At 37.2% G+C, this 15312-nt stretch overlaps 1 protein-coding gene across 1 annotated transcript; it reads left to right on the forward strand.

The window, feature by feature from the left end:
• The first annotated feature begins 9817 nt into the window (after window positions 1-9817).
• On the forward strand, window positions 9818-14855 carry LOC103713284 (F-box protein At2g32560-like). The gene is made up of 5 exons (XM_008800158.4): window positions 9818-11251; window positions 11620-11699; window positions 11985-12163; window positions 12394-12468; window positions 14305-14855. Exons 1-5 carry the CDS (start codon window positions 10577-10579, stop codon window positions 14490-14492), a joined length of 1197 nt encoding a protein of 398 aa, XP_008798380.2. The 5' UTR covers window positions 9818-10576; the 3' UTR covers window positions 14493-14855.
• Window positions 14856-15312: the final 457 nt, after the last annotated feature.

Here is a 15312-nt window from a genome sequence, read left to right on the forward strand (position 1 = left end):
TAAAGCTTATACAACTCTACCTATTTAAAAGAATTTGAGATTACTAATCAATGTTAAAGAGTATTCTATGCTCAAATATTCTTCTCTAGAAGATAGATTGGAGTTGTTTATAATCTTGCAATAGATTGGCGATACCTTTAGCATAAGTACCAGCAACGCATGTTGCAAAGCTATCTCCTACAGCTTGAGATAAAAATCCACCATTTAGTGAGAAGGATGAGGATGAGCAACCTACAGGTACAAAAAATCTCTCGCTTCAATCATTTAAAGTTAAGGCTCGAATCAAGATCCCTACATATGATAGGGTTGTTGATGCAGAGAAGCTAGATAACTAGCTAGACTAGTTAGAGACATATTTTACAATCTATGGATACTTAAGTATCTAGAAGGTAGCTCTAGTCTGTCTCAAGCTTCTAGCCATACTTTTACCTAGTGAAATTCATGCATGAGGAATAACGATATTTTAAATCTGACATGGAATAAATTCAAGAGCCTAATCAAGAAGCAGTTTTATCCAATTGGCCACGAGGAGAATCGGTAGATCAAGTGGCAATACCTATGGTAGAAGTATGATTATCTGTTTAGGACTACACCACCGAGTACCACAAGCAAGCAATCTCTCTTATAATCTCTATCGACGATCATGCAATTTTTATGAAGTATGATGGAGGTCTCTATGAGAGCATCCAAAAGGAGCTGAAACTCTTCAAAGTTGAAGATATCTACGAACCCAACATGAAAGCCATGGGGATTGGGTTCGGAAAAGAATCAGCCTAGAAAAGGTAAAAAGGGTGACAAGTTTAAGAAAGGCAACAAAAAATCAAACTAGAAGGGAGAGCAGGGTAAAAAACAAGTCAACATGACTCAAAGAAATTATTGTGATGATTGTAATCTCCATAGACATACTAAGAAGAAGTGTTGGAAACTTCACTCGAGCTGCAGCCACAGAGGAAGACACTGAAGGATAAAGATTCTAAAAAGAAGAGAAAGGTAGTTCTTAATGTTGTAGAAGTTGAGGATCTATCTGAGCTTGAGCAAGTTGACTCCAAATTGAGCCTAATGGTGAAGAATCTTGAGATAGCAACTAAAGTAGATGTAGAGATGCAAAAAAAGAAACTCTTCCGCTTGAAGATCCAGGTGAAGCCGAGCATTGTTGAGGCTATTGTAGATCTTGGAAGCCAAAAAACCTCATCTTTGAAGTCTAGCTCAAAAGCTATGGTTGTAGACTAAGCCTCATCCAAATCCCTATCATCTTGGTTGGATTTAGAAGGATATTGAATTGAAGATCGTCAAGTAGTGTACCTTCAAATTTGCCATAACCGAGAGGTATATTGATGAGGTAACTTGTTAAGTAGTTCCTTTTGATGTTTACTAGGTCATCCTTTAAAGCCTATATCATTGGGATCGAGATGTAGTCTTCTACCAATGTTTGAAGAAGTACTATCTCGTAAAAGACAAAAAAGAGTTCATGATTAATGCCTCCAGAGCACAAGGTAACATTATCTTGCAGTTGCTATCTAAGCGAACTGATTTGTTAATATTTGCAACAAGTTTGTGATAATAGTATAAGAATCTGATACTACTTATGAGAGGCCAAACTCTCATTTCTTGGTTCCATTGATCGATCTACCAATCAAAATCGAGGAGTCATCATCGACGAGGAATGATAGCAAAGAGCGTTCCTACCATGAAGTCTAGATGCAAGAGCATAGCAAGTAGTAGTTCATTGATACTCAAGAGCAAAGAAAAGTCAGGCCAGAAACCATCTCTAAGTAAAGCAAGGTTGTTCAACCGCAAGATAGGGAAGCAGACGCTTTTCTATCTCTTGTTCTAATTTTGTAGAAGCTAAATCCCCTAAACAGGGGATTCCTGATCTAGGAGAATCCTCAGACTCAATGTAGACTATTTTGACCACTACAAACAATGTTGGATAGGGTTCAAGAGTGAGATCTTCTAAATTGAAAAACAGAGTCGCAGGCCAAACTGCTGGAGGCAATAACTTGGCATACGATACTTGATTGAGATACCTTTTTTCTAAATTGGGTAGCTTTTCAAGATCTACAACTAGAGTGTTGAATTTGGATGAAATTTCACCATTTAGATGGTTAAACTAAAGATTTTCTTTTTGGGTAAGACTTTGTTTAGGCATAGCTCTCTATCCGAGAAAAATCAAGCAAAGTAACATAAGATAAAGTTGATGTAGAAGTAGGATCTATCTCTTCAAGAATTTTAGTTTTTATTCTAGAATTTACTTTTTCCTAGAATATTTCTATTAGTTGTGTTTATTTTAGTATACCTAGTCCTATTCAAATTACACGAGAAATTCAACTCAAATTGTGAAAGGAAGGAGCTCACAAGTATTATAAATTGGGGCTATATACCTCAGTTTTGGGGTGTGGATCGTCAATGGAGAAAAAGAGGATTTAATTCCTACTTTCACAATTCTTCTATCTTCTTCTAGTTTCTTTCGAGAGATTCGAGTTTAGCTGGTTGAAAGAAATCTTTCTTTTTCCCGATTGGATCATGCGTTCGACTTATTGTACTTGGATTCTTTGGGTTGGCCCTTGGAGAAGCATTGAAACATAATTTTATTGATTATATATGTATGTATGTATGTAGGTATGTATGTATGTATTTGTATGTGTGTGTGTAGAGATAGAGAGAGAGAGAGAGAGAGAGAGAAAGGTGTGGAGAGAGTGGAGCAATAAGTGGATTAGGATGCTATGAAGCAGTATTGGAGATATAAGGAAGAAGGGAGAGATGTGGCTTTGTTTGATATAGATTGTGTTGAAGGGCACAAAACAGGTCAATAACTGATGTAAAACAAAATATAAGCTAGGAGAATCCTAGTGAACTGTTTTAAGATTAACAAGCAAGAGCTTCTCATGAGACAGATTTTTTTCCAAGGATTGGGCGGGGATTCCTTAGACATTTTGATTCAGTTAATCAAACCACTCCTCAAAACATCTTGAAAGCATGTTCTGTTGCCGTTTGAAATGATGATGAGGTACCTGGCCAATTTCCCGTATAATTTCATAAGAATCATGTCCACCTAAACATATATGCACTGATAGTGTGAGACTCAATAAAAATAAAAAATAAAATTGTAATAAGAAATCAAGTTATCTATCTAGATTTATAGATGTTTTGAATTTTGTTGCCATAAGATACCTTTGGATTTGTTATTTGTTGCTTTATGTAATTCACCTATTATTTTTAATATTTTTTTGAATACAGTCAATAATTTATTTAGCATATTTTAAATATTTTGGCTAATCTGAGAACACCGTTGTCATATTATTAGGGGTTTGGTTGATTTGTTTCCAAGACAGATTGGTTCAGTCCTACTTCCAAAATTTGAGACCATTGGTTCGACGCTCAGTAGCATTTAGGCCAAAACCAACCCAACCTATGTCCAACTCTAATTTATTGAAGCATATGCAAATGCTTCAGCTCATATTAATTCATTTTCTGATTCAAGGGGACTCAACCCGTAATCTCCATTTTTGTTTGAAAAACCAGGTTATATTTTGTAAACAATGGCATAATGAAACGAACGAAGTCAGTTTCATGACAAACTGCAAACAATCTGGGTTCCATGCTTGCTAAACCATGTTGCAGCAACCCTAAGTAACCAATGAAGCTTCGAACCCCAAAACTTTTATTCCTAAGAATGAATTTGGCTAAGCTCTAAGTGATTAAAGCGCATGGGAATGGATTAGATTCCCTTGGTTCTCAACTACCTAGAGAAGCCCTCATATTACCAAGTGAAGGTGCCTACGTCCCATAGGGCTCGTTTGGTTCGTGGGAAGCATTTTTTTCATAGGAATATGATTACTGAAAAAAAAATTCCTAGGAAGAGAATGCTTGGGAATGTACTTTTGGCATATTTGGTTAAACATGGGATAGTAAGAGATTTTCAAAGTGCTTATGTTTGGTTGACCATCCACTTTTCTGGAAAAATTATATGTAATTCCTATTGTACCCTTAATAAAAATTAGGTCTTTAATACCTCTTTAATGCTGAAGGGCCTTTTTGAGAAAAAATAAAAATGAAGTGATTCTCGCCTTATGGAAAAGTAATTTTCTCATGTTTCTCATGGGAAAAACTTTCCTATGAAATGTGGGAATTATATTTTCATAGGAATACAACTTTCTCATATCTTTCCTTTGAAAACTCCAACCAAACAAGAGGCATCTCATTACTTTTTCGTTGACCACACTTTTTTCCCTTCTTTTTCCGTGAAATAAACGAGCCATAGTTTATGTTTTGCTTCCCAGCCTCAAGTTCCATAATCTCATTAGGTCCCACCCATATCTGCCTTGATTAGGATAAGTTCTCTCGTATTCCTTGCGTCACCATTCTCGCCGTTCTCTTCGGTATGGGTAGGCATAGCCATAAACGAACCACGTCGACCTGGCTGTGCATTTTGGACCAGTAAGCAATCGCTTTCTGGGAATCGCTCCATCCAACTGACTGCTGGGAATTGGCTTTGATTTCATTCCCTTGGAAAGTTGGAACCTTGGCCCTCAGCCAGTTATCTAGGACCCCACAGTCCTAGACCTTATCCCCACCAAGTTTCTTGTAACACCTACAAACTTCTCATATATCAATCAAGGATTCATATATATCTTATCACAGTTTATCACCTTGGAAAGCATGAACATGGATAATGAAAAAACTAATCCTGGGGGCCAATTCCTTGACATCCCTATCACCCATAGATCTCAAGAAGTTTGGTCCTTATAATTCCTTTAACACCTCAAATCAACCACTGGCCCTCCACAAGGCCAATCACTTTATGGGATTCTCCAGTCACCTTTACGGAGTCCATCCAGGATTGTTGACAACACAGCAGACCAAACACAATAATGATGGGTTTTTTGTTTTAGTGGGATGGTGTCTTTAGTTTATTTCTTTATGCAGCATCCATAATGGACCTAATGAGATAAAGAGGATCCATGATAATAGGCTAGTTCGAGACTCTAAAACCAACTCACCCACCTTGTCTCAAACTTCACAAAGTACAAAGCATCCTCACGTAACTCGTTGCGGAGAAAGGTATACTAAATACATTGGACTCAAAAGTATACCAAATATTTTAAATTCTTGCGTGGAAGGGCTGCTAAATTCTTTTGTATCTGAAGTTAGGTCGAATTTGAAAACTGCACGCATGTATCGCATGCTTTGGAAATTAAGTATCAATATCTCAAGCACGAACCTCATCCAGGGTCAGCATAGAAAGATTTTTCTTTTCATATACTTTTGATTGCTAAAGCAAGGTATCTTTTCAAAGGAGTCCATGCCCTACTCTGACGGAGATCATTGTCACAAGGTCATTGAGATAGAGCAATGTATGACGTCTCCTGGATTGTAAATTCTAAAAACACACCAATTTGACTACCACGGTCCCTGAATGTTTGTTTTACGAAAGCTATTGAATCGGGTTTCAGATTATTATATATGTAGTGTTGATTTGGTTGTGAGTCTGAAAAACAACTGAGCTATAATCTTATTTTTAGATTATAGTAAAATTTTCAAGAGAAAGCTTTAGAAAATGGATATAGGAGCTGAGTTTAGCTTCGAACCACTATAATATCCCAGTGCTTGTTCAAGCCTATTTCTCTTCTTTTTAATTTTTCTCCTTTATTGGCCACCTACTTTCACTGCCACCAAGCATCGTTAATTCTTCGACCACTACTCACCAATGCCACCACCGGACAACCACCTCATGCCTCTAACCTTTTCTTGAAAGGGCTATGAGACCCCCTCTTTCCTCTCTGTTTTTCTTTCTTTATCTCTTTATTTCTCGCTTTTTTTCTCTCTTTCTATCTCTTCTCTTTCTTCCTCTTCTCTCTCTTTATGCATCTAGGGGGACCCCAGGGTACCTCCCTCTCTTTTTTCCTCTCTATGTACCTTAGTTGAGGACCTGGAATTAAACTGGCGGTCGCCCATTGCGTCGGCATATTTACTTCGGCCTTTGTTGGGCATCATTGGCCTCCAATATTGAGAACCCCTATTGTGCCACCTTTGCCCTGATCGGTCTCTTTTTTTGATATCTAACTAGTCGAGTTACCTAGATCAGACCAATCTAGGCTACTGGACACCATTAATCGGCTGTTTTTGTCTTTCCTTTTATCTCTCTTATTTTCCACCATTGATCATATTCAATTTACTATTTTCTCTGATTGCTGGTTTCGTTTCCATAGGGGTGCAATCATCTGGACAGGAGAAAGTTCGGTAGTTGGTTTTACACTCAGTCCTTAAATCGAGGTGAAACCCTAACCCCTAATATATTTAATTTTTGAATTAGGGCAGGATAGGAAAATCTAGGGTTGAGGATGATTCAAATATTGAAACTACAAAATTGGAAAATGTGCAAATAACTAATTAATTAATATTGTTGGTGGTTAATCAAAGACACGAGAAAGTTCGGTAGTTGGTTTTACACTCTAGTCCTTAAATCGAGGTGAAACCCTAACCCCTAATATATTTAATTTTTGAATTAGGGTAGGATAGGGAAATCTAGGGTTGAGGATGATTCAAATATTAAAACTACAAAATTAGAAAATGTGCAAATAACTAATTAATTAATTTTGTTGGTGGTTAATCAAGGACAAGTTGGCTCTATATTGATATCAAATTAAATGGACGTATTACGTGTATACTCAGACTTATAAGCATTGTATCGATTTTGCTTCTATTCGAGGTAAGAATCCTCCTTGTACATGATTATGTACATCATTATGGATATTTTATACAAACATATACCACATACGAGTGATTAAGATAAATAATTTGCAAGGAATATGACCCCCATTTGCATTAAATTTTGCAAGGAATATAGTATTAAATCAAACTTTATTTAGCAAGCATGACAATGGATATTGTATAACTAGATGATTAAGTGAGAGATATTTGGGTTGATCGCATTATATGGATTGCTATCATGAGCTGAAGCATGGGTACCATGAATTGCTACCATGGGCTAAAGCATTGATATTATAGATTGCTGCGATAGGTTGAAGCGTATATTATAGCTTGCCTCCATGGATTGAAGTATGGTATTATGCATTGCCAGCAAAGGCTAAAGCATGAGTATCTTGATTTTTGCCACAAGCTACCGGGTAAGTAGTATGAATAACTTTGCTACAAATAGGAACATTGTTCTATAGTTTGCTAGTAATAGGTTGGAGCATGGAGCGTGCCATGGTTAGTCCAAAAATCAAAAAGTTAATTATTGTTGGATCCGGATCATTTTTATGAGAAATGAAACATAAGTTACTTGAAACCACTATCGAATAAAAAAAATTTATTTGATAATACATGGTATATTACTTTGGATAGAATGGTTATTTGATGATATATACCAATTGATTTTATTGATTTTAAGATATGTACATATCGATTGTTTACCATTATCTATCTTTAAATTATTTATATTGGTATGTGCGCAGGGTTAGGGTGGGGGAATTCTTATTGAGTTGTTAGCTCATACCACTTTATTAGTTTTGAGCTATAGGATATTTAGTACTTAGCTATGGTTTGAGATTATTGGTGAAAGGAGGAATAATTGGAGTGTTACTGAAACCAATCAACTAATTGAAATTTATAATTAGACCATGTTTTGTTACTTATTAATGATGGAATTGTTTTATCTTGTTTTGAAAAGGGGATCGCATTGTTTTGTAATGTTGAGGTTGTGTTCAATTTATAGACCTTGCATATTCTTGGATCTTGCCCACGACAATGTATGGCTATGTTATGTGGCTAACTTGAGTGATTACTTTGTGACATGACAAACTTATTTATTTGGTGTATAACTTATTCAACTATTATCAAAAGAAATTAAATTTGACAGATGACACCCTACTAGATATGGTGGTAAACTTATTGCATATCCTCCATAATTTTCTGATTTCGTTCTGAATAATGTTTATCCCATTTTTTTTCTTGGAGTTGTCTCCTTGCAACACAAGTCAATATACCTAATCTACACTAGCCCAACATTTGTACAATAACTAGTATGCAGAGGAAGGAAAAATATAAGTCTCAATTTATTTTAGCTGTTGGTATGACGGTGAAATAACTACCATTTATCAGTTAGAGAGAGAAGAAGCAACTCATAATCATGCATTTACTTATAAAATTTGAATAGTTTATAACAACTACGACTTGATTCAAACATGAAATTTATTGACTACAATAGAAAAGATTATAATTAGGAATTTTCAGTGCTAGGACATTAGAGATGACATAATTATATGCCAAATCAAATATTACACAACTATTTTGTTATTTGCGGCTTGCCCTCAATTTCACACCCATCTATCTAGTAAGCAAAAGTTCTAGGTTTGATTATTTGACTGTGCACATAATTCAAGCATTGATAATTATAATATATGTGGATCTTCCTCTCTCTCTCTCTCTCTCTCTCTCTTTAGAATCTAGGGTTCTAAAGTCTGAAATTGACTCCTGGGGTTCTAAAGTCAACTTTTTTTCACTTGGGGTCGACTTTTTCACTGCAGAAGCTTTTAAAATATTTCAAATATTTCTTTAACTTTGGAATTTGTTCTAAGCTTCTCTATGCTTTTCTAAGCTTTCAAACTAATTGAGTTCCCTACATAGCTCAATTTTTCTATTTCTAAAGCAACTCAAACCATTAGTATTTATAGTCAAAAGTTTTGTAATCATCAAAACCAATCTCTTAAGTCAATATCACCCTTCTGTGCCATCCAAGACACAAGCACCGTGTGTACGAGACCCGTGTCCTTGGAGACCGTCCTTCCATGCCAACCAAGACATTAGTATCATGCATTTGGGATTTATGACTACCGATCAAAATTAGACCGGGCTCCCATGCCGAGCACTTCAGGTCGATCTTCTATGCCGAGCACTCTAGGCCAAGCTTCCAAGCCGAGCACTCTAGGCCAAGCAATCTTTTCTTGCTACTTCTTACTATTATTCCTAAGCCATATCTGACTTAAGCATCAGAGGAGGCCTTGTCCGAGCCACCCCGATGGGCCTCTCTTCTTTTGTATGCAGATCCGTAACTCTATACAACAATTCATCACTCTGCCTTCCATCATTATGGATTGAGCGGATATATTGGTGCCATCCATGCCTCCAAATCATCATAATATAGTTGGATAGGATTTGGACATCAACAATACTTATTAAAGTTTACAACGAGTAATACTTCCGATATACAATGCAACTACTTTTGTAATATTAACTATTATAAAAACTAATATATGAAAAAAAAAACTATTATGAAAACTAGTTATTATAGTAGTTGTTGTTTTGGCTTTGGCTAGCAACCGGGCATATACCACATTTGGGAAAGAAAGGAGACAGAGCCAGCGAAGAGTCCAATCTACTTAGGAGTCGTATCTCTGAGTCTAATGCGTTTAAGAGTCGAATTAGAGAAAAAAAGATAAGAATGAGTTTTATGACAGAGGTTATTGTTTAGGAGGAGAGAGAATGTTCCACGCATTTTAGGAGCGGCATTTTTTGGGATGAAAACCGGAATGAAGAAAGTATTGACTTCAAAACTGCAATTGCTATATATGATTACAGATGTAATGTTAATCCGAGTAAGTTGATAAATAAGTATAGGCAGTCAAAACCTGTTGTGTTAAAATAGTCAGGACTTTACTGACACGAATATCTTGATGAGATTTCCGGTCGAGCGATTTTCTCTACAATCCATTGGTAGATGCGGGAGAGATACTTGGAAAATTGGTGGAAGTTAAAAGAGATTGGCAAGCGTGCGTTCCTGGTTCCCCTCCCTTCCGAAATATATAGAAAACGATCGAACTCCAACCATTTATACCCACCCCTCCCTTTCCTTCTATCTCTCTCTCTCCCATCAAATCTTTGTATTTGTCCCAGGGAGAGGGAGAGAGATCTGGTTCTGGTGCCGAGGGGTTTGGTAGGTTGCGGTGAAGATCTTGATGAACTGAAAAGGGGAGGAATCCCACTTCATGTTCATCTCCATCTTCCTCTCCTCCATTCCTCTCTGCCGGATCTCCTCTCTTGTTTACTCTTTTATCATTTGTTCTGTGTACCACCTCTGACAGGTCTTCAGCTTACGTATTTTTGGTGTTGGTGTGGGTCACCAAACCCCAGCCCATTTCCCAACCAGTCGCATCATCTCTCACCATCATTCCACTTGCCCTCCAAGATTTAATCGATAGCTAATTTCTTCCTCATATTGGTAGCAAAAAGGCCTTGGATCCTTCCTCGTAGCCTTCGGGGCATTATCTGAGGAGAGGAGACCCAGAAACCCAATCTCAGGCAAGTTCAGGTTATTTAGTCTGGCAAAAGATTGAGTTTTGGGTGTCTACGGTTCTGCCTTCCTCTGGATCCGTCCAATACCTGCTTTGAAGTTTTAGTGGGTTTCATCGCGTCAGCAATACCCAGTATAGATAAAGGATCATTCCTTGTTTGATCCGCAAATTTTTATCAAATTGTTGCTTTTCTTGTAGCAATTGGGCCTTTTGTATATTTATTTAATCTTCCTGCGGAGCACCCAATCATCCCATCTTGAGAATATCTTCTTTTCCCTTATCTGATGCTTTTCTTCCTTGCATCTTTCTTCCCCCTCCTCTTCCTCCTCTTCAAGTCTCTCCCTTTTCGGCCCCTGCCTTCATGGGCAAGTGAGGTGACATTGCTCTCCAACTTGTTCTGGCAGGAATTCTTGTATTCTCTGGTGAAATCATTGAGAAATTGTAGCTTGGCTGGTGCTCGAATCCTTAGTATTTCCTCGAGGATGACTTCCAAAAGGAGGTGTGCCCCTGGAGTAGAAATTGAGGAGTCGTCGGTGGAGATGTCGGTCTTGGATTTGCCGGAATTGGCCTTGGAGTGCATTCTGGGGAAGCTGTCACCGGCCGGGTTGTGCAACATGGCGGCCGTGTGTAGCTCTTTGAGGGATAGGTGTAGGAGTGATTACCTGTGGGAGAGGCACATGAAAGAGAAATGGGGGAGGGTGATCGGCGGAGTGGCACACAGAGATTGGCAGTTGTATACGGCCTCGAGGAAGGTCTCCTCAGGCGGCGGCGTTGGGAGCACAAAGCAGAAGAAGTGGATCGGGGCTCTCTCTTGTGTCTGGCCTCTTTCTTGGATCAAGTCTAGGATTGAGAGCAGCAGCAAACCAAGCAACCCTTTGCCTGATGACTCCATCATGTCTTGGTATCTGTCACTGGAGAACGGCAAATTTTGGTTCCCTGCTCAGGTTTACAATCGCGAGGTATTGATCAGATAATCTGTTGCTGTAGTTTTATGCTTGGTTCCTTGTATTCGTCGGACCTGATCTGATGTACTTTTATGTTGTTCCTTGCACTCCCATATCCAAACTAGTAATACAGTTTAGATATAAATTATGCGCTTGTTTTTATCTGTTCTCGTTGAGGATTTATAAGTTTGCGTATTTGATGGTTCTAGTTTATGGTGGTAATAATAACTTATGGTTTACTGGAAAGAGGACTAGTCTCTCCATTTTCCTGTTTTGGTCTTTATTTATATGTGGTCTATTCTAATCTAGAGGCTTTTGATTGTGGTGCTTCTGTAGCTCCTGTTTTTGGCGATAAGTTGATGACTTTTTATCTATTTCTGCAGCATGGGCATGTGGGATTTATGCTATCATGTTATGATGCTGAAATTAGTTACGATTGCCACACAGACACCTTTCATGCAAGGTATGTATGAATTAGCCTAACAGATGCAGACGCTCGTTTCAATTCTTTTCAATCAACCATGAATTTGGGTTGAAACAAATAGTTATTTTCCCTCTATCAGAAGGAAAACTACACTGATATGTCAAACTCTTCTTTATATGCTGGAGTTATATGTAAGAGCAGATGGGAATCCAAATTATTTTTAGTCTTAATTGATCAAGAGGGGGAACATGAAGTTTAAACATATATGGTGTATAATTGGACCGAGTGCTTATAGTCACCATTAGTTAATATCTTGATTTATAGGTACCCACCACATGGGCGACGGGCTATAGTCATAGAGGAAGGATTGCAATGGGAAAGGATAAGAGCACCACCAGTTGATACTCCTGCGCATGATCTTCATATTTCTGATTGTCTGAATGATTTACACCCAGGCGATCATATAGAGATTCAGTGGAGAAGGAATAAAGAATTTCCATATGGTGAGTACATCAACCCCTCGATTTTTTTCTAGTCTCTACAATGTGGTATGTTGGTCTTTCAATGTTCTTTGGCCAATTCTTGGACCAGCCTTTTGGTCGAATACTTCAGTTCATTTAGTTACTGAGATTTTCTTGTCTAGTATGCATATACAGAACAATTGTCATACTGTGAGGCGAGTTGAATCTGAATGGCTCTGTTCAACTTCTTATTGTCTGGTTATGTCTGGCAGGCTGGTGGTATGGAGTCGTGGGTCACTTGGAGACATGTGATGGAAATGAACATTTCTGCCGTTGTCGTAATAACGGTATGGATCATAATAATGTCATTTTTATATTGCATCTGTTTTTCCTGAAGTCACAGGAAGAGGTGATTGTGTGTTACGCAATATGCGATGTACCTTGGAGAAGCTGGAATAAATGCTATATACCTTAAGATAAAATAATTCGAAGGATTTTTTTCCTGACATATAACAGCAAGCAGATTGCTTTGTCGGTTGATTACTGATTTTGAAACCAAGTGGATGCTTTTTATCTTTTTTTTTATTTATTTTTTTGTAGATTAATCCCTATTTTTTTTTTGTATTAATTTATCAATCCCTATCTTCTTTAATTTTTATAAAAATCCTTGTAAATTTCTCTGTTTGTATAAATCAATCTTTCTGCTTTTTTTTTTGACTGCAAACTGGTTAAGGTTAGCCAAGGTTGCAGAAGGACAAAAATGCCCTTGTCTTTGTAACAAATGTGGCTGAAAATTTCACCTCTTCTTGCTCACTCTGCCCTCTTCTTGTTCGAGACTTGGCTGCTAGGGTACCAACGATAGAGAGTCACAGGTTAACAGGTTGGTTAGGTTTAAGGGCTAGGGGGAGGTATGAAATTAACACCATTAGGAGAATATATAAAAGTAGAATATTTCATTCTTATGTAGTTAACTTAGGGATGTATAAGCAGCAAGATTTCATGAATTAAAATACAAATATGAAAAAACATGGATTAGCATACAAATATAGAAGATTTTAGCAATGAATTTCTAAAAAACTCATTTATTTTCTTGGATATGAATTTGTTATTTTTTTATCAATATATATAAAATAATTTTTTTCAAGGAAAAATGGCTTATTAGATAATTTGCCATAAATTTTCCTAAGCTGTTTTTTACACTGCTAATTGCTTGCTTCTGATGCCACTCTTCTACTTCTGCTTAAATGTGTTTCTAAACCTTTTTCTGTTTCCAAGTTTGAGAATAACCAAGCAGTTGCGCCAAACCTCTCTTCTTTTAGCAGTTAAAGCTGACAAAAAAGTTGCCACCTTTTTTCTCTTAACTTCTGATCAAATATGTTGCATTATGTTTGCAAGCCTAGATCCCCTGTCATCATTATTATGATAGCAGAATTTGCATAACAGAAGTCTTGTTTTCTCTGGTATAGCTAGCTGAGATATATACAATATAGTGTTACATTTGATGCCATCTTAAAATTTTTACCTGAGGATTTTTTTTATGCTCTAAAGCTTACTCATATTTTATTTACATAGAATTTTTACTGTTCTCAGGGAACGGTTCTCATGACCTATTGGTCCGAGGATACACATATTATTTGCAGACAATAGTCACCAGAGAGATATGCCTATATTCTTGATCAAACTTTTTTAGGCTGGTAGCACTAATTGAAAGTTGCAGTTTTAGCGCACCAGCTTGACACTGACTAAACTAATTGTTCCTTTATCACAGTGTCCCTGTTGAGACAAGCTATTAAAACAGTACTATGCGTTAAAAGATGCATGCTTAAATACTCAAGGAGAGTAACAAGTTTACTAGGAATAGAGATTGACATAATATATTTCCGCAGGTTCTTAGAAGTTAGAACCTTCCCCCTACCGCTCCTAATTTCTTAAATAGCCAAAGTTGCTGTTGCATGTGAACTTTATGCGACTTCTAAAATTAAACATAAATTTACAAGCCTTAAGCTATCCTCTCGGACATTCGGACTTGGTGGTAACGTATGATTTTGTTTTGGCAGTTCTAACTTCTATTCTAATGTAATTAAATATTTACTTTCCTTGGACTTTCTTATTGTTGTCATTGTGCTTTGCTTCGTTTTTAATTCAACTTTATAACACAATTTTTTTCTGAACAATGTTTGCAGACACAATCATATTAGAGTTCGACCAGTACACACCTGGTTCAAGATGGAGGCAGGCATCAATAAACCGGAAAGATCATCGGGAAGAAGGCAATGAAACAGATGGGTTTTATGGAGGAATAAGGAAACTTCGTAGCAAGAATGAAATTGCTAAGTGGAAACAGATGTGGCCAACTGAGGTCCTGGAATAGATTCTCATTATCTGAGCATAACACCACATTGCAAGGCCCTGATGCTTTTCCTTCTGCTCATGTTATCTCTCCATCTGAACCGAGATCATGAAACTATTTCACCTCTCTCTGTCAACTGCTAAAAAGAATTTAGGATTAAAAGATGGCTTTGTAGCTAGAAATAGCCTATGGTTTTATTTTGGTACCAGCGGATGTCGTGCTCCATTTTTCTTTTGGTTGGTGGGGAACCCCAGCCAATTCATGTAACTCCAGGTCCTTGCAGATACCACTGTTTTGATTGTAGAATGAAAGCAAATCAATTGTAAATTACATATTAATTTACCTTTTATTGCCACGTTGGTCTCCAAGAATTTCATCACTCAATTGTTATTTTTTTGTGCTGATGACCAGAATGGCTTTAAGAGCTGAATTTGGACCCATAGCTTTTGGTATTTCAGCTTGCTTCTTGTCATTTTATGATTTATTTCTTTTAAATGGCATTGTATATTGAATGATAAAAACCTTGTCGGATCTTTCAAGCGACCGATCACCAAATAAGTGATAGAGCCATACCTCCAAATTTGTGTTGCTGCTGATCTACTGGAAAAAACATGATAGAAAATCTGATTAGTCTTCAAGGATGCCTCAGTTTAGGAAAGGTGTGAAACTGATGTCCCTATTTTTCTACTGAACGTCCACGTCAATGATGGTGATATCTGGGGGCAAACGTCGATGAATTGAGTCTCCATTATGAACATCTCTGTATGCCAAGTGGAACCCCTTTTCTCGTATACCATTCTTGGAGAGGGTTTCACGCAACCAACTTATAATTGTGTATTAT

The sequence above is a fragment of the Phoenix dactylifera genome, unplaced genomic scaffold, assembly GCF_009389715.1.
Source record: "Phoenix dactylifera cultivar Barhee BC4 unplaced genomic scaffold, palm_55x_up_171113_PBpolish2nd_filt_p 000537F, whole genome shotgun sequence".
Taxonomy (NCBI): domain Eukaryota; kingdom Viridiplantae; phylum Streptophyta; class Magnoliopsida; order Arecales; family Arecaceae; genus Phoenix; species Phoenix dactylifera.